Source organism: Neophocaena asiaeorientalis, unplaced genomic scaffold (assembly GCF_003031525.2).
Source record: "Neophocaena asiaeorientalis asiaeorientalis breed wild unplaced genomic scaffold, Neophocaena_asiaeorientalis_V1.1 scaffold46, whole genome shotgun sequence".
Lineage (NCBI taxonomy): Eukaryota > Metazoa > Chordata > Mammalia > Artiodactyla > Phocoenidae > Neophocaena > Neophocaena asiaeorientalis.
Window position 1 is genome coordinate 2,116,905 of NW_020175393.1, and position 18,125 is coordinate 2,135,029.

Below are 18,125 nucleotides of genomic sequence, written 5' to 3' on the forward strand. Positions count from 1 at the left end.
GTGGATGGACCTAGAGTCTGTCATACAGAGTGAAGTAAGTCAGAAAGAGAAAAACAAATACCATATGCTAACACATATATATGGAATGTTAAAAAAAAAAAAAAGGTTCTGAAGAACCTAGGGGCAGGACAGGAATAAACACGTAGATGTAGAGAATGGACTTGAGGACCCAGGGAGTGGGAAGAGTAAGCTGGGACAAAGTGAGAGAATGGCATGGACATATATACACTACCAAATGTAAAACCGATAGCTAGTGGGAAGCAGCCGCATAGCACAGGGAGACCAGCTTGGTGCTTTGTGACCACCTAGAGGGGTGGTATAGGGAGGGGGGGAGGGAGGGAGACAGGGGGGAAGAGATATGGGAACATATGTATATGTATAGCTGATTCACTTTGTTATAAAGCAGAAACTAACACACCATTGTAAAGCAATTATACTCCAATGAAGATGTTAAGAAAGAAAAGAAGATAAAAACATCTTCAAACGTTCAAAAAACAAACAAAAATACACTATTAGGAAATCAAGCATGGGAGGTACATATTGATAGAAACTTGAATTAAATGATATTTTCATGGTAAAAAAAAAAGAATGAAGATAAAGACATCTTCAAACATTCATGAAACAAACAAACAAAAATACACTATAGGGCTTCCCTGGTGGCGCAGTGGTTGAGAATCTGCCTGCCAATGCATGGGACACGGGTTCGAGCCCTGGTCTGGGAAGATCCTACATGCCGGGGAGCAACTGGGCCCGTGAGCCACAGCTACTTGGCCTGCGCGTCTGGAGCTTGTGCTCCGCAACAGGAGAGGCCGCGACAATGAGAGGCCCGCGCACCGCAATGAAGAGTGGCCCCCACTCGCCGCAACTAGAGAAAGCCCTCACACAGAAATGAAGACACAACACAGCCTAAATAAATTTATTTTAAAAATATACACTATTAGGAAATCAAGCATGGGAGGTATATATTGATAGAAACTTGCATTAAATGACATTTTCATGATAAAAAAAAAAAAAAAGAAGAATCCGTGCTCCCAGTGCAGGGAACATGGTTTCAATCCCTGGTTGGGGAACTAAGATCCCACATGCCACACGGCGTGGCCAAAACAAAAGAAAACAAAAAACCAAAACCAAAAACACAGCAAACTAAGAATAGGATAGCCTTTTTAGGGAATGGTACTGGAACAACTGGTTATCTATATGCAAAAATTATCACCTTGAATCCATACCTTGCAATATACACAAATTCTAACGTATGATTCTATTATATGAAACTCTAGAAAATGCAGACTAAACTATAGTGACAGAAAGCAGATTAGTGTTTACTTGAAGAAGGATGTGTGAGGGTCAGGTGAGAGGGGTCACAAAGAGGCACAAAGGAAATTTTGGGGGTGAGGGATAGGTCTATTACCTTGGTTATGATAGTTTCATTTGAACACATATGTCAAGATGTATTAAATTGTACACTTTAAATGTGTGCAGCTTATGTTAATTGTAGCTCAATACAGTTTTTAAAAATTAATTTATTTTTGGCTGAATTGGGTCTTCATTGCTGCATGCGGGCTTTCTCTAATTGCAGTGAGCGGGGGCTACTCTTTGTTGCAGTGTGCAGGCTTCTCGTTGCAGTGGCTTCTCTTGTTCCAGAGCACAGGCTCTAGGCACGCGGGCTTCAGAAGCTGTGGCATGTGGGCTCAGTAGTTGTGGCTCACGGACTCTAGAGCACAGGCTCAGTAGTTGTGGCGCACGGGCTTAGTTGCTCCATGGCATGTGGGATCTTCCTGGACCAGGGCTCAAACCCGTGTCCCCTGCATTGGCAGGCAGATGCTTAACCACTGCACCACCAGGGAAGCCCCTCAATACAGTTTTTAAAAATATGATGAGTAAAGAATAACTCAATAAATATGGATCAATGCATATTTATTTTATAAATGAGTTAATGGAGTTAATGACAGGTGAGTCAATAGGCCAATGCCCAGGGATTGGGAAGGGGGAGACATACAAAGAAAAAGGAACCAAGACTGTAGCAGAGTCTTGTTGGCCACCATCACATTGCCCAGGCTCAACCTTGCCGGGCTGGCCCAAAGTGCCCTGAGCCCACTACTGGCTATTCTTGTGGCTTCAACTAAGTCACTCAACACCTTGGAACCTGAGTCCCTGACTCCAAAACGTAATTGATAATGCCCACCTCATAAATAAGATTATTGTTGATTGAAAGAAATTACACTTATGGGGGATTCTCTGGATATCCAGTGGTTAGGACTCCACGCTTTCACTACCAAGGGCTGGGTTCAATCCCTGGCGGGGAACTAAGATCCTGCAAGCTGCGCATGGCATGGCCAAAAAAAAAAAAAAAAAAATTATGGGCTTAAGCATTAGGTAAATAATAACATGCTCCATAAACGTAAGGGATTACAAAACAATCTGATTGTTTTTGATTGCAAAAACAAATTACTACCAAGAGTTGGAAAACATACAAAGTCACAAAGAAGAAAATTAAATTACTCATAATCCCACTTTCAGAGGGTATTTTCTTCCTGGCTCTTTCTTACATTGGCTCATTTATTTTTGTGCAGTTACCTGGTTTTCTGCATGCATCCCATTTTCCCACCTCCATACCTTTACTTCCGCTGTTCTTCTCCACCTTCCAGAAGCCCATTGGCCTCTTTCTGGAGGGCGGAGCAGAGGGCTGCTCCGGAAGGAGTGGAAACCTAGCTTCTGAGACGCTGCCTAGTGGAGCCGGCCCTCACCCCATTCCGGGATAAAGATCAGTGGGGTTGAGGTGGAGAGGGACCCCACAGTTCCCGCACCTGCCATTGTGACATCACTGGCAGCCTGAGGAGTGGAGGTTTGGGGCTCCCTCCACTTCGGGGTCCCTACTGGCCAGCCCCTGACAGCACCAGAGGCCTGACTTCAAGGTATTTGCTTCCCCGCAGCTTTCCTTCACCTTCTAAATCTTACCCACACCCAATCTACTTTCCCTTGTCCTTCAGTCTCCTCCAGGCTCCAGCTCCATCGACAGTGAGCTGGGGATCAAAGTACCTGCCTCTCAGGGTAGATGTGAAGGTCAGTGTCCTGGCCCTTAGCCCTGTACAGGCAGTAAGTGTTCAAGGAATTGTCTGAACTGATGGGAAAGTACTTGGTAAACTGGAAAGCACAGTCAAATATTAGGTGTTATAATCGGTCCACTCAATTTCCTCAGATCAAGTTCCCTCCAAGTAAAACAAATTCCCCTCGACTCCACCCCCTAAACTGCAAATCCCCATAACCACCCCTCCCTTCTCCAGTCTGAATCCTAACTTGGCTTTCCTTGCCTGTTTCAGACACAGGCTGTGCTGAAAGTGACCAGCCTTCCATTTAGCTCCTGCCCTTCAGCTGGGAAAGTTCATCGGATCCTGGGCTGAGAGGTAAGTGGAGTAGCAGGAACTGGGGGTTTCCTCCCTGCTTTCCCTCTAACTCCCAAGTTCAAGGCAAGAAGAGGAAGCTGGGGAAGGGGTCTCAGAGGACAGGCTTCAATAGGGTGTTTGTTCTGATTTGTTGGTGGGCACCACGCTGGTTGAATATCACCCTTAACTACCCCCACCTCCACCTGTTCCAAACTTCTCTCTCCCCATCCCTGAGGGTAGTTCTACATTTGCTTTCAGGTCTGGGGGAAAGTGAAGGGTGTGTGTGTGTGTGTGCATGCGTGTGTGTGTGTGTGTGTGTGTGTGTGTGTGTTGTTGAGAGAACAGAGTGACACTAGGCAGACATTCTTTGTGCTGTGGACATCCCCAAATGCCATGGCTCTTTGCTTCTTCCATCCAGCATTTCCTAGGTACCTGCTCTGAACCATTCAGCTGGATGCAAAGAACAGAGATATTTCCCTGCCTTCAGACTGGGGGCATGTACAGGAGTCACTCAGCTCCTCCTAGGGGACAGGATCTTGGACATCTTTCCCAAAGAATAGCACAGCACATGTGAATTGTGAAGCAGTGCAATGGTACATGGTACCTTTGAAGAAGTGCAAAATGTTCTATGAGGCCAGGGGAAAAGAAGGGCAAGGTGGGTGGCAAGAAATGAGTCTGCAGAGGTGGGCAGGGGCCAAATCACAAAAGATATTGGGTACTACTCTAGGGTATTAGAACTTTACTCTGAAAGCTATGGGTAGGAGGAGAACCAGAAGTGTAGCCAGGACACTGTGGTGGTGGTGGGGGCAGGTGGCAGGGAGGGGGTCAGTGAAGTCAGGGAGAAGATAAGTGGCCTTTGGATTCGTCAGTGTGCCAGTCAGTAGCCATTGATGGGCGGCACTGGAGGCCCACTAGAGGGGACGCATAAACCCATAGTGACCCCACAGGACATGGTTTTCTCTGGGCAGGCTCAGCTCTTGCATAGGAGGGGTGAATTCAGGATTGGGATTCTGTAGGGGGGCTGCAGGGGGAGGAGATGGGGACAAGAAATACCAAGTAAATAATGGTGAGTGAGTGAGTGATGAAGTGATGGACGTGGGTTTAGACTTGGCACCGGCTTAGATAGAGTTTGGTGGCCAAGAATGGGATAACCATTAAAAAATATACTTTCATGTCCACAGAGCCAGAAGAGCTGGTTATTTACAGCATGGCCAGAGATATGTATTCTTTGCTCAGGGTTCCAAACTCGAATACTGGTGAAAAGTCCCTTCTCACTGTGCCTATTTCCCAATCTGTAAAATGAAAGTATTAGATGATCCCTAAAATCCTTCCAGGCCTAACCACATAATGATTCACCACTGTTCCCTTATTTTTATCCTCTTCACACCTTCTTAAGTGTCATGGCTACCCATACACTCTCAATACCTATTCGTGGAGTTCCTGATGATCTCCCTCACAGACACCTGGCAGTGTGCTGGCACCTCATCAGTGCCCGACCTGTTGGCTGAGTGATGGTGATTACATGAGGACATGAGGAAGTCTCTCCTTCTGCCTCCTCGGCAACCCTTCATGTCAGGTGTTTGGGGACCAGATGCAAATTCATTCACCACCTCCCTGATTTCAGTTTCCGCTTGCTCTGGTCCATCTTACACTCTAAAGTGACCAGGAGAGAGTACTACTAAGTGGGTGAGAAGGCAGGTTCTGGAGTCAGACCCCCTGGGTTTGACTACAGTTCTTCCATTTATTACCTGTGTGACCTTGGATGTATTACTTCTGTATTTTCTTCTAAAAGCTTTATGACTCATTTTACACATTTGCGAGTTTATTTTCACTGTATGGTGTGAGGTAGGGATCTAAATTTATTTTTTTTCATTTGTCTAGCCAATTGTTCCAACACCATTTACTGAAGGACCAATCCTTTCCCCACTCGGGTGCATGTCTCCTCTGGCTCTTACCATATTCCCACATACGCATAGGTCTGTTTCTCGGTCCCCTGTTCTATTGTTTCCTAATTCACTTCTCTATCTAGCTATTCCCATTTATCACATTGCTTCAGTTACTTTATCTTTAAAGTCTTGATACTGATAGAACACAGGACTTCCCTGTAGTCCTGTGTTTTTCCTCGTAGTTTTCCAAAACTGTCTTAGACATCCTTGGCACTCTACCTTGTGATTTTTAGAATTGGTTTCTCCAATTCTTTTAAAAAGTAGTTTGCTTCCCTAGGCTGCCATTTCCTTTACCATCACGAAGGTGATGACCAAAGGTCCTATGTGTCACAAGGATGGCAAAGATGAAACTGTAAAGCAGTGAACACACCACCTGGCATAAAGGCCTGGAACAACAACCCAGGAGCACTCAGGAGAGAGTAGTATCATCTTCCACAAATGCCCAACCCGATGTAGTCACTGCTGTTTTAAAACCTTTGTTGGCTTCCCAGTCATGCGGAGTAAAGTTCAAACAGCCAGCCAAGCCACCTGACCCCAGCTGGCCTTTCCCGTGGCACCTCCTGGCTCTCCCTCCTCCCTCCCCATCACGGCTATCACGTTCCAGCCCCCGCAAACTCGCTGTTAACCGAGCACAGCACCCTTGCACATGCTGTCCCCTTGGTCGAGAATTCCTTTACCCTTCATGAATCCTCTCAGATGGTGGCTCCACTGGGATGGAGTTAGTCACTCTCTCTGCCTTCTTTTTATTGCATCTGTCACTTTGCATTGTGATTGTGTCTGTTGTGACTTGTCTTATTTAGTGAACTCAGCACAGTCCTTGGCATTTCCCAAACAGGTGTTCACTCACAGCCACTATTTAACGATCACACACCAACTCTGGCATCACATACACTCCTTCACTTATTTAACGCTCACGACGACCCCACAAAGTAGACTTCTCCCCCGATGAATAGGAAGGAACACAGACAGTAACTTGCCCAAGATCACAGAGCTTGTCAACGGCTGAGCGGAGACCTGAACCCTGGTTTAATTCCAAAGCTCACACCTTCTATTATAGCAGGCAGCCCGCCCTATCCTCCCTCCCTTTTCTGAATCCCTTACTCATCCTACCTTCCATGGTCCCCCTGCCCAAGCTCTCTCCATCGGCCCCTCACCCCACCCCCAGGCGCCCCAGCAGGTGCCTCTGTGAGGACTGCATGTCCTGGCTTGAGCACATTGCTGGAATTCAGGCCATAGAACATGGAGCCTCATGGCTGCCTCGCAGATGCTGAGATGTTAGCTGGGTGTCACAAGACCAAGGAGATAAAAGAAACCTTTCACACCTCACATGTGTCTGAAACCACAAAGCAAACAAGTCCATGGTTTATAACAACAGGGTTTCTTCAGCATGGTTATCAGGTCTCCAGAGAGGATGGGAGCCAGCCTGACTGGGGTTTGGGCAGGAATTCTGCCAACTCAATCTGGCTTGAGTTGGTCAAAGCTGCTACCTCAGAATAACAAAGGGCGTAGGAAGTGCAATGCATGTCGCAGCACTGTCCCCAGTGCTGGTTTCAGCAACGTCAGGGTGGCATTCGTGTTCTTTGGGCTGATTTCCTCTGGTCACTCGTGCTCAAAGTTTTGGGGCCTTTTGAGATTTCTCTCCCACTCACCCTCCCTCCTGCCACGAGTCCCGCAGACTATGAGGAGACTGGGCTGCAGCAAGGTAATCCCAAAGTTTGCATTTACCCTGAGAATGAAGAACAATCAACATGTAGTGAATGTGATGGGGATGGGTCACCTTCAGAACGGCCCATCATGATCTGATGTGGGCGAGCGGTGAGTTTCTGGAACCCCAGATCCCGATTAGAGGTGGCCATTTGGTGGTTTCCCGCATGTATCACTTGCATCGGCGTTCATAAGCTCACAGCCTCATTACACACGCTAAATCTGGCAAAAGAATCCTTTGATAGAGGAAGGGACGGTGATCATCATGGGATAAAGGAGGCCTGCAGAATCAGAATTTTAGGAGGAAAGGGTGCTCTGACCAGTTGACTGGGAATTGGCCCTGGGGCTGAACGAAGTGCTGATGCCACCCGAGTCCCAGAGAGCCCAGGGGCCCTCAGTGGATGAACGCGTTTATCTGATCGTGATACACTCTTTATTCTTGCTTCTCCAGCCCTCTCTCCATCCCCAGGTCCACTCCTTGAGTCCGTTAAGGCCTGGCATCACAAGTTTCCAGGTGGCTCCTTTCCAACCTCTCCTGCCTCCTCTTCAAACATGGCTGATTCTACACGACTGCCCTGCTCAAGAGCACTTCACACGTACGCAGCCAAACTCCTTGGCCTGGCTTTTGGGGCTTTCCCTAACTTGGCCTCATCATGCTTTATTTTCCAGCCCATAATGCTTGTCATCTGTCTTCAGCCGGAGGGGCACAGCTAACTTCATGTTGCTCTCCCCCTGGCGGTGCCCTGCCTGTTCTCTGCCTGCAAGTCCTACCAGCATGCATCTTCAAAACGCCGCTCCAGCCCGTCCTGGCTCCACCAGGCCCAACTTCTGCTTCCACACAGGAGAGCACCCCTTGTTGTGCTCCCTTGTTGTCCTGGATGTGGCTCACCTCTGTCCCCTCATGCCCCTCTGGGCTCCTAGTGAAGCACTGGGTGTCTGCCGGGGGGTCCCTGGCACTGACTCTCACTACCTTCCTGGGCTTCACTTCATTCCTTACTTGAATTCCCTGAACAGCAAATCTTCCATGCGGCCACCTCTGACCTCTGGGGCAACTCTCAAGAGTCCAGCAGAGGGTGGTGGTAAAATCAAAAGAAGACTGATGAGAAGGACTCGAAGAAAACTTTTAGAAAGAAACCAGAGACTACGCAGGGATGTGTGTGAAATACTGGTTTTTATTGGTTGGCACAATATTACAACCTACAGTTCCAATGCCCTTCCCTCCCACACAGTTCAAGTGGAAAGAAACTGATGAACACACAGAAAGGAACAGCACACTCACAGGTTTAAGCATTTGTTTTTACAAAAAGGAGTCAGATATAGGGGTGGTGGGATTTTAGGGATAGTACCAGAGCTCCAGCTAGACTATGGGGGAGGGCTTTGCTGTCCTCTGCGGCCGGCACACATGAGGGGATGCTTTAGTAAGGGGATGGTTACACACGGCTGGCTGGCTATTAAAGGGGGAAAAGGGGGACTTGCATCTGCTGTGCACCTGTCTCAGACCCAAACCTGAACTTTCTTTTCAGCCCTCCCCCACAACCTGCCTGCCCCCACGGGAAAGAGAGGTATGAAGGAAGCCTAAGAACAGCCTCCTAGAGAAAGGGTGCAGGAAAATTCAGTTTCCTTCCACCTCCTCTGGACCCATTCTGCTCCCCTCAGCTCCTAAGAGCACTGAGAGACTGGGGAAGAAGCCAGGCCTGGGCAGGCGGCTCCAAGTGGGCAGGGAGGAAAACGCGCTTTTCCATACAATACCAAGCAAGGTTGTTTTGCAAACGAAAAAATGGAAAACAAGAGCATGCACCCCTGGGTCAGGAGCTCCTACGTCCTGGAGCACATTTGGATAGGGGTAAGGGCGACGTTATTCCAAACCCCAGTTGTGAAAGGTCCCAAGAGGTTAAGGGACCATAACCAACCCCTCCTCCCACACAAGCTCCTTTCCTTGGATTCCCTGGGGTTTTGTTGAGCTCATCTGGGGTTATTCTGCTACCCTCTCCAAGGATGAGTACTCAGCCCATTGGCCACTCCACTTTTTACCCTTTCTACAAATATACAGCACACTGCCTAAACAGGTGATCCATTTCTCACTCTGCAGAATGGTCACCAAGGAACCAGGTGACCTAGGGGTGGAAAGCCTAAGTTGTTTGCTTTTCCGGGTGGTCCTGATGGAAGGGGACAGCAGTGGAGTTCTGGTGGAATCAGAATAGTCTGGTTTGAGTCTCTGTGATCCCCAGGGGACTGGTCCCTGGGTACATGGGCCCCTGGCTCTCTGTCTTCAGTTCTGGAGACTTTGTCATTTAGGTCTCAGCTAAAACATGAGGGGAAAGGGACAAAGACTCTGTCCTTCAGAAAAAGTTAAACTCAATACATCTTGGCTACTTTATCTCCATCCAAAGGGTTCCCTGGAAACACCTGTTGAACTTGGCCAAAGGGAGACTGCACCTGTGCGATACACTTGTGAAGACAGGGTTCGGAAGCACCTCTAGTTCATCTGTTTCAGAACTGGAATGGTCCCAGGGAGTTTAACCCTTCTGGTGCTGATGGTAGATGAGTGGAGTGGAGGTGAGCAGAGTTAGGAAACCCCTCAAATACGCCTCATGCTGTTTGGAGATCATACCCTGTAGCTCAGCAAATAGAGCTGGGGCCTCACTGCTTCTTCCTTAGAGCCCATCCCCTACCAAGGTGATTGAGTAGGTGGGAAAAAGGTCCTTGAAATAAAGACTGGCCTCTTTATACAAAATCAAATATAAAGATGCTACTAATAGGCTTCCACATCCTCCCTCTGAAACACTTGGGTAGGCCAGAGATACCTGCTTTACTTTTACAACATCCTCAAATGCTCCTACTTCCTTAAACACATGGTGTACACTGGTAGTTATCTTTAAGATAGATGCACTAACTGACATTTTATTCATTTTAACCAACTTTTTCTTCAATTATAAATCAGTTTGAATGTTTTCAGACCATGAGACAATAAAAACGGACCTGACATTTATAAAACTGCACCCCACGCTGTGTCTCTTTTATGACAGAGTGGACCAACTGTTTTCCTAACTACAAAATGCAACACTGTGCAACCGCTGGGCCCTGGACTCCCTCGTGAATCTGTGCCCTGAGCAGCACATCTACGTCCATGAACGGGTGAGTGCAAGGGTGAGGTTCTCAGAGGCGAAACAAAACACCTCAAGCAAACTGGATTTTGGAGGACAGAATCCCTTTGGATTCTGAGCAAAAAATGCTCTCAGTCACGTGGGAGGAGGCAAAAGGGCAGGTTTGTGTCTGCGCACCGTGGCTTAGGTGCCTGCAGCTCCCTCCGAATCCTTCATGTCCTCGGGAGGAGCACAGGCCGCCTGCTGGCTGAGCGAAGGCCCTTGAAGTCCTCCCCTCCCCCCAGTGCTTTGGAAGCTCTCCAAGACCTAACTTCAACCTGCCCCCGTGGAGGACTTACGTGGAGCAGGCCTATCTGTTCCGGTTGTGGATGTCTCCATAATCAGCCTCTATCTTCCCTGGCATAAGTCATATCTATTATGTTAAGACCAAGCCTTAACACTGAAATGCTGTTTTTTTCCAATGGGACAGTAATGAGGTAGAAGAGGCTACATGGATCTATTGCTTTAGGTTAACATTTTCAATTCAGCACAAAAGTGTTCAGAAAGCCAGGCTCGTATCAGTATTACTTCCAGAAAGTCAGTCTCGTATCAGTAATACTTCCAGTATTACTGGAGAAATGACTTCCTGAAGATGAGCCACTCCACCCCACTGTACAGACAGGGAGTCCAGTCTCAAGGCCCAGCATCGGGAATGGGTATCTTGCTTTCTTCCTGAGAAGTTCCAAAGACTTAAGATTTTGATCCTAATGCCTGACTGGGGCCTCAAGCCCAGAAGAGTGATTTTACTGTATTGTTGAAATGTTCCCTGAAAGGCACATCCCATGGATAACGTCCACAGATGGTGAGCAATTTAGTAGGTAATTGTTCCAGAACCAGAATTTATGTTCCCCAACTCAAATATTTATAGAATCTTCACATCTGGCCTGGCTGCAGTGGGGGTGGAAGGGCGGGTAGCACATCAAAATGGTGATGAACCTGGAAAATGACAAGGCTGCTGCTTTTGTATCTTTTAAAGCCTATCTCCAGGGGGTTAAATGCCTCTTTTTTTGCTGTTCTAGTGGCCCCTGTTTGGGGTTAAGAACTCAGAATGCAAACTGAAGGAAACCTATTTAATTCAACAACCTAATTGCTGCAGGAACAGAAGCAATGACTCGCCACCTTCTAGATATTAATCTTGCTTTTTCAGCCAAAAGCACTTCCTTCTTCCGCAGAGGCCCTCCTCCTGTGCTCAATTCTGAGTTAAGGAGGCTTTTCTTTGCGCTCCCCTTGCCAGGTGGACAGTCTCATTTTCTAGGACAAGCTCAGGCTCACAGATCATCACTATCAACAAAGATTTAGGGGAGAGACATGCCCTTTTCACTTCAAAAGCTTCATGTAGCAGACACACAAAATCAAATCACGTGACTGCCAGCCTCAGCTCAAGGAGTCTGTTAGAATCAACACCAAATGGGATTCTTTACTTCTCTTTTTACTTATTACTTTTTAAGGGGATTAGGAGGACAAACTATTGGATTACTCTGAAGGTGAGAGATATCGTTTTTTAAATGTCCCGATTAGGCTTCACCCATCCCTGAAAGGTTATCAAGCTAATGCAAAAACATTGTCGAAGTGTGAAGCTGCCTTTTCAGAGACAGGAGTGGAAGGCTCCTGGCTTCCAAAGGAGAGTCTGCCTAAAAGTAGGTTCCCAGGGCCTGTGATGACCTCAAGTCAACCTGATGTAGTATATTCTATAGACTGCAGTATTTAGCAATTCACAATTTACTTGAAAATCTCAAATGTCTTACTGCTTTAGGTGACATGTCAGGTGACGTGGAATACACAGCTCTTCTGGATGGTGTGGTCTCTGTTGCAAGCTCACCCCAGAGTGCAGAGGCTGACTCTGGGGTGCTTTCCCACCTACCCCAAGTGGGGGGGGTGCCCTGATGGAGCAAGGCTGACGCCACTAAGGTTGACAGCTGCAGAGCCTTGGGGAAATAGGTTCCATCCCAGCAGTGCTCAGGAGAAACGACTGCCACCCCAACTGGGCAGTATAAACTGCACAGCCTCAGGTCTGACTTCTTTTAGAGTCTTCAAGAATAAGAACTCAAAGAGCCATCTGCATTATTTCATCACCATTAAACAATCTCCTCTCCCTAGAAATGCTTGAGTTGACTATCCTGCATGTCTCCTATTTTTTGTAAAGATGTAGATGTGAAATGCAGGTGGGACCAGGATATAGAGTTATATTATCAACTCTCATTTCTCTTTAAGCAAAAATTCATCCCACTGTGGAGATTTCTCCAGGTATTTCTTCTAACGCTAAATCCACTCTCAACTAGGATGGGCTTAGAGAACACTTCAGAAATATTAAAAATCATACAGTTGTGGCAAAAATCACATTGTGGTTATTAAATCCTTTTTGTAAATGAACAAAAATATGGCTCAGGCTAAGCTGTTTAAAAAAAAAGATCAGGTGGGGAGATCAACAAAGATATTAACACAGCACTAGATGGAAATGACAAATATGTTAAGTACAAGGTATGAGACGCACATCCATGTCCATCAGAAGACCGATTACTCCCCTCTGTTGAGGAGGGTTAGAAGAAGCCCCCAATGAGCACTGTGCGTGGAGAAGAGAAAGCGGAAGGAGAAGGAGGAAGCGTGGTTCTATGGGGAACTTCTTCCTCCTAGAATTCTAAAAGCAAAAGGTGACTTTTTTTTCTTCTAAGCAAGTCTAAGAGACTTTACATGGGCTGACTCCTAACACTGAAACAAAAAATATTTCTCTGCCATGAAGGAACTTGACTATGTAGCAACAGTGTACAAAAAACTGCAAACACTCTCAGAGGGCAGTGACCCACCCTGCTCCCCAGAGGCTGCGGGAAGCAAGGCCTCCAGTGCCTCACTTTCCACAGCACTGGCAACGCAATGCAGAGGGCGGAAATCCTGTGGCGAAGCCACCTTCTAGGCCTTGCTCAGCCTTAGCAGGGTGATACTCCCACACTCTCTGATCCCTCCAGATGGCCTCAGCTCAGACTCAGCAGTGAGAAAACCCTCTCCTCACAGGGCAGATGGGGCAGCAGACACTTGTAAAAATAAAACAGTCAATTCAGTAACTTTTCCATCCTGTTATGTTTACCATGAGAAAAATCAAGACTCCTCTTTCATGGGCTGCACTGTTCTGAGAGGCGACCAGAAAACCTAACGTGGCCGACTCCTGCTAGTCCTCTCTATCTCTCTCTCTCCTCTCTCTCTCTCTCACACACACACACACACACACACATACACACACACTCACTCACTCACATATAGTCCTGGTCCAAAAAAATGGCATGGTCTCACTGTTGTTTCCCCAAGGGCTGCAATTTATAAACCAAAAACAAATTTTAATTAAAAAAAAGCCATTGCTATCTTTCTCCATCCTGAGTATGGTGGACTCTGATGGGCACTCTGGTAATAATCAGAATCTAAGATGTGCCCGTTCATTGTGAGAGAGACTCGATATCTGCCCTGAACACAGGAACCTGTTTCTGCCAAGCCTGAATAAGGCGAGTACTTGCAGAATTAATGGCAAATCAGTGTTGTCTAAATATTCTGCAAGTAGGGTAAACTTTGAGCTTTCCTCTGTTTTTCCTTGCTTTCTTTGGGGGAGATAGAAAGGTTACTGCAACCATGTGTCTAAGTAATGTATCACAAAAGGGCTGTGACTACACGTCAGGAGACAGCCATGGTGTTTATGATGCCAGGGAGGGAAAAACACCGACCCCTGCTCACCAGAATCCCAGTGCAACAGATAACCGCATCAGTTTCAACAATTCTGGTGTTGGACAAAGCCTCCTTTTGTCAGTTAAGGAAGCATCAGCACAACCTCGCCAGTTAACTGCATTAATGGGATCCATTCATGTCACTGACAAATACTTCTTGGCATAGTTCGCTTTCCTGACCCAAAGACGCCAACAACAATCCAAACAGGACTTTGTAGGGTAGTGTATTTATTATACCAGCCCAGTGAAAACATCTTCAGATCACTAAAAACTGCACAAATACTATTAACAAATGCAGTTCCTGTTTCAAGTGTACTAATCGTTTTCCTGCAAAGCTCTTTCAATCTATATCATAAAGGTAGAATTTATTTTGAAGATTGTTTTGGGGACTCCATTTAGTGCTGAGCTGAACTTACTTTACTGTCCCCTTTATTTATTTGCACAGAACCTCAGAATGCTCTAAATCAGGTAATAAGCAGCAGTGTGTTCATTTTTAAGTAGGACACATGAACAGTGAGTTGGCATTTAGACTCAAATCCCATGGTGCTTTCTATCCACTGGGAACCTTACTTAGGGACAGGATTCCTTTCCCAGAGGTAGAGCTGTCTCCTAAGGAAACTGCCGGCACTGCTTTTTGGCTCCGTGTTTTAAGACTGGGAGAGAAGATGCAAACCGAGAATAGATAGCAAAAATTTAAGTTCATCAACTGATGTCCTCTAAAACACTGAACATTAAATGACACAGGCCTACCAGATACTATATTTCTTTTAGTGGGAGGGAAGAGCAAAAGCTTTTCCAAGTTTGAGTATTTATTAGAATTTTTAAATAAAGAGAACTACGATTTTAATTTCACATCTTGGCTATGTTTTGACAAAGGAGATGCCACTAAGAGTATAGCAACAAACTCCTGTCCCAAGCCAGGGATTGATCAGTGCCCCCCACCCCCAGCCCCGGTCTCAAGACCCTTTTCTGCCTACTTCTCGGCTAAACAACACAATTGGCAAATGAAGCCAGCATCAACTCTGTATCAAAACCCAACAAGACAGTTTGCAGGGAGCCAATGCATTATGTTGCTGTTCTAATAACTGATTAAGCATTCTCCCATACCACTTCTCAGCGGACGATGGACCTTTCACATCCCAGTGGGAGACATATTTAATATTTCTGAGCATGCTCCATGGTGCAATTACAAGTGCTATAACATTACAAAGAAAAGCAAACATCTGAATTTTCCTCCTGTGTACTTTTCAGGAACGTAACATGGTTACCCAGAACAGGGACAGGACTGTACAGCTGTACTTGCCAAGTATAGTTGGATGCTTCAGAGCACAAGGACAATATCCAGTTCAGCACGGTGTAAGGCATGGATGCACAGGGAGAGAGGCCTTTGTCGGCGATAAGTAGCATTATGGAAAAAACTCCAAACCAGCAGGATAGAAACAATGCTCGACGCTCCAGTTTTTTAGATAGTAATCCCAAGAATCCAGTTCAAATCCCTATTGTCAACATGTAGGGAGGAATTCAATTTCTAGCATTGTTTCTCCAGATCTGAGCTGAGGCCATTTGCTCCTGGCTTGGTAATAAAAAAGAAAATAGGTTTCTTCCTGTTTCTTTCTTGGCATGGAAACACAGCTTTGAGAAGAGAAGGCCATGAGTCCTGGGAGCACTATGAAGGTGGCTAAACTCTTCCCGTACCCTACATAACTACAGTCGATGACTGGGAAAAGAGAGAGGACAGGGAACTTTACCTAGCCACTAGCATCAGAAACAAAAAAGTAAATTAATTGTGAGGCTCTCCACTTCAGAAACACCCTGAATTTAAAAAACAAAACTTTGAAAAATTAAACAATTAAATCCCTCTTCTAAAAGTCATTTATTTACATATTATATGCCCAATATATAATGTGTAGATAAATGTATCTTGCAGTGAAAGTGACCAGCCTACCGGACTTAACAGCACATTACAGGACAAATTCTTGAAAGATTTCATCTCATATTGGTATCTTTTAATAAAAAAAAAAAAAATTAAAAAAAAAAATCTGGCCAGGGCTGGGATGAAACAAACAGGAACACTTCAGAATCCAAGGCAGAGGGAAGGCTGTTTGCCTCTTTAGAGAATTGTAGGGGTGTGAAAAGGGAGAGACAGATCATGCACAAAAGTACTGACAAATTACACCCCCACCCCCCACCCCCTCAATAAAAAGAGAAGAAAAAGCCCCATCACTTAACACCAAACAGCAACATTATCAATAAACCCTTTCTCTGCTGCCCATCATGCCTTATTTGAAAGAGGAGGCCTGTGAGGAGAGGTGAAAGAGCAAGGGTGAGAGGGAAGACCTGCACTTCAGTCTAGTTTCCAATTTCCATTTCTCTTACAGGAAATCTTCAGTCATCTGACGCCTGGCATCGAGCTCTGAGCAGAAACTGAGTAAGTGGTGGCCACGAGCGGGGTGCCATTGTTGGCTGAGTAGCCTTGCCTCAACGTTTCAAAATACGATGCTTGCACCGGTTTGTGATACTGCAGCACTTTTATGGCATCTTCTATTTTAAACCATTCCCGCTTCCTTCCTGTCGAGGCAGAGAGAAAAAGAAATCAGTACAAAAGGAAAGCAGCAGGTTTCTGACCCTAAAACTTTTGAGAAAATGTAGAAAAAAACATGGAAGCAATGGTTATCAGTGTTTTTCTTTTCTTTTTTACATTGAAGTATAACTGACCTACAACACTATGTTAGTTCCAGGCGTACAACATAGTGATTTGATATTTCTACACATTACAAAATGACCACGATGGTTATCAACATTTAAAAAACATGTAAGTTTATTTTTCCTTATTTTCTTTTCTTACAAGGGTGATGCAAGCGCTTTATATGCTTCAAATATTACACAAATGTCTAATGCAGAAAACAGGCAAGAAATCTGAAAACTGAAGAGCTGAAAGTAATTGTGTGAAACCTGCCCTCTAAAGAGAACCACTGCTAGTGGTTTCCTCTTGAGCTCCTGGGCCTCTGGGCCTTCCTCGGCTTGTACATAAGTGCCTGAAGCCCGCCAGCAACCCCATCTCCTGCAAAAACAGACATGAGCATCAGCTTCCAGAATTACCAGGATGGCTGACTTGTAATCAGTTATTTATTTTAAAATTTTTGTATAAGAGTGATATATCTACAAAAAAGAAAATATTTTCTCAAAAAGAGGAAAATGTAATCTCAACACAATCATTATTAACTTTTCAGTGTATTTAAAATTTTTTTCAAATGCATGTTTTAAAATCCTCCATTATTTTTTCTCTTACAAAAGTAACAAAAGATCATTGGTTAAAATTGGGAAAACAGAAGAAAGCATAAATAAGATAATTACCTGTAATCTTATAAACCAGAAGTAACTACTCTTAATACCTTAGTGCATTTGCTTTTCTTTCATCTTATTTGAAAAAGACACAGTTATTTGAGAAACTATAATTGGGATCATGCTTTAAGGTGCTCGGAATCTTCAGAGGCCCTGATGGAGTGCTGTTGTTAGGAACATGGACACTGAAGCTAATATGCTGGGCTCCAATCACATCAATGGCTCTAATGAGCTGCACAGCTTTGGGTAAGTTACTGAACCTCTCTGGGCCCCACTTTCTTCATCTATAAAATAGAGATAATAAATAATGCCTATCTCACAAGTCTGTTGTGAGAGCGAATATGTAAAGCATTTGAACAATACCTGGGACAGAGTACATGCTGTAAGAGTTTGCTTTACTATTACTGTTGTTATTGCTTCTTTTCCACTTCACATTGTTTCTTAAGCATTCTTCTCTGTTGTAAAAGTATGATATTTAATGGTTGCATTACATCATAATATCTAGCATGGATATAATGTCATTCACTTAACCATTTCCCTATCATTGGACATCAACAGTCTGCAATTTTAGTTATTATAAATAATGCTACACTTAAAAAAAATTTGAACACTATAGGGCTTGTGATACTGTCAAACAGCTTTCCAGAAGGATGTACTGATCCCCAATCCTGCTTTTGTGTGTTGGAATGTCAGTCTTACCACACTCCTGCCAGCACTGTTAACTTTTGTTTGGCATTGCCAATTCTTTAGGTGAAAACCAGTACCTCATCTTTGTTTTCACTTCAAATTCATATTTTAATGTAGTTCTAATTAGTGTATATACAATTCTATATCCTGTTTTCAGTCACCAACACGATCTCGTAAGCACTTTCCCATGGTGTAGAGCTTTCATAAGTATGCGTTTAA

The 18,125-nt window shown here is 45.1% G+C and overlaps 1 protein-coding gene across 2 annotated transcripts in view; it reads right to left on the reverse strand.

Annotated features, from left to right (window-relative positions):
• Nucleotides 1-8,182: 8,182 nt before the first annotated feature.
• Nucleotides 8,183-18,125, reverse strand: part of NUDT3 (nudix hydrolase 3) — a 106,169-nt gene continuing 96,226 nt past the window's right edge. The window contains exon 5 of one of the 2 annotated variants that reach the window (XM_024766370.1): nucleotides 8,183-16,445. In XM_024766370.1, the coding sequence (XP_024622138.1) occupies nucleotides 16,267-16,445 (179 nt within the window). In that variant the 3' untranslated portion in view covers nucleotides 8,183-16,266. Of the gene's footprint in view, nucleotides 16,446-16,717; nucleotides 16,939-18,125 lie in introns of those variants that run through there. The other variant, XM_024766372.1, reaches the window with a different exon arrangement.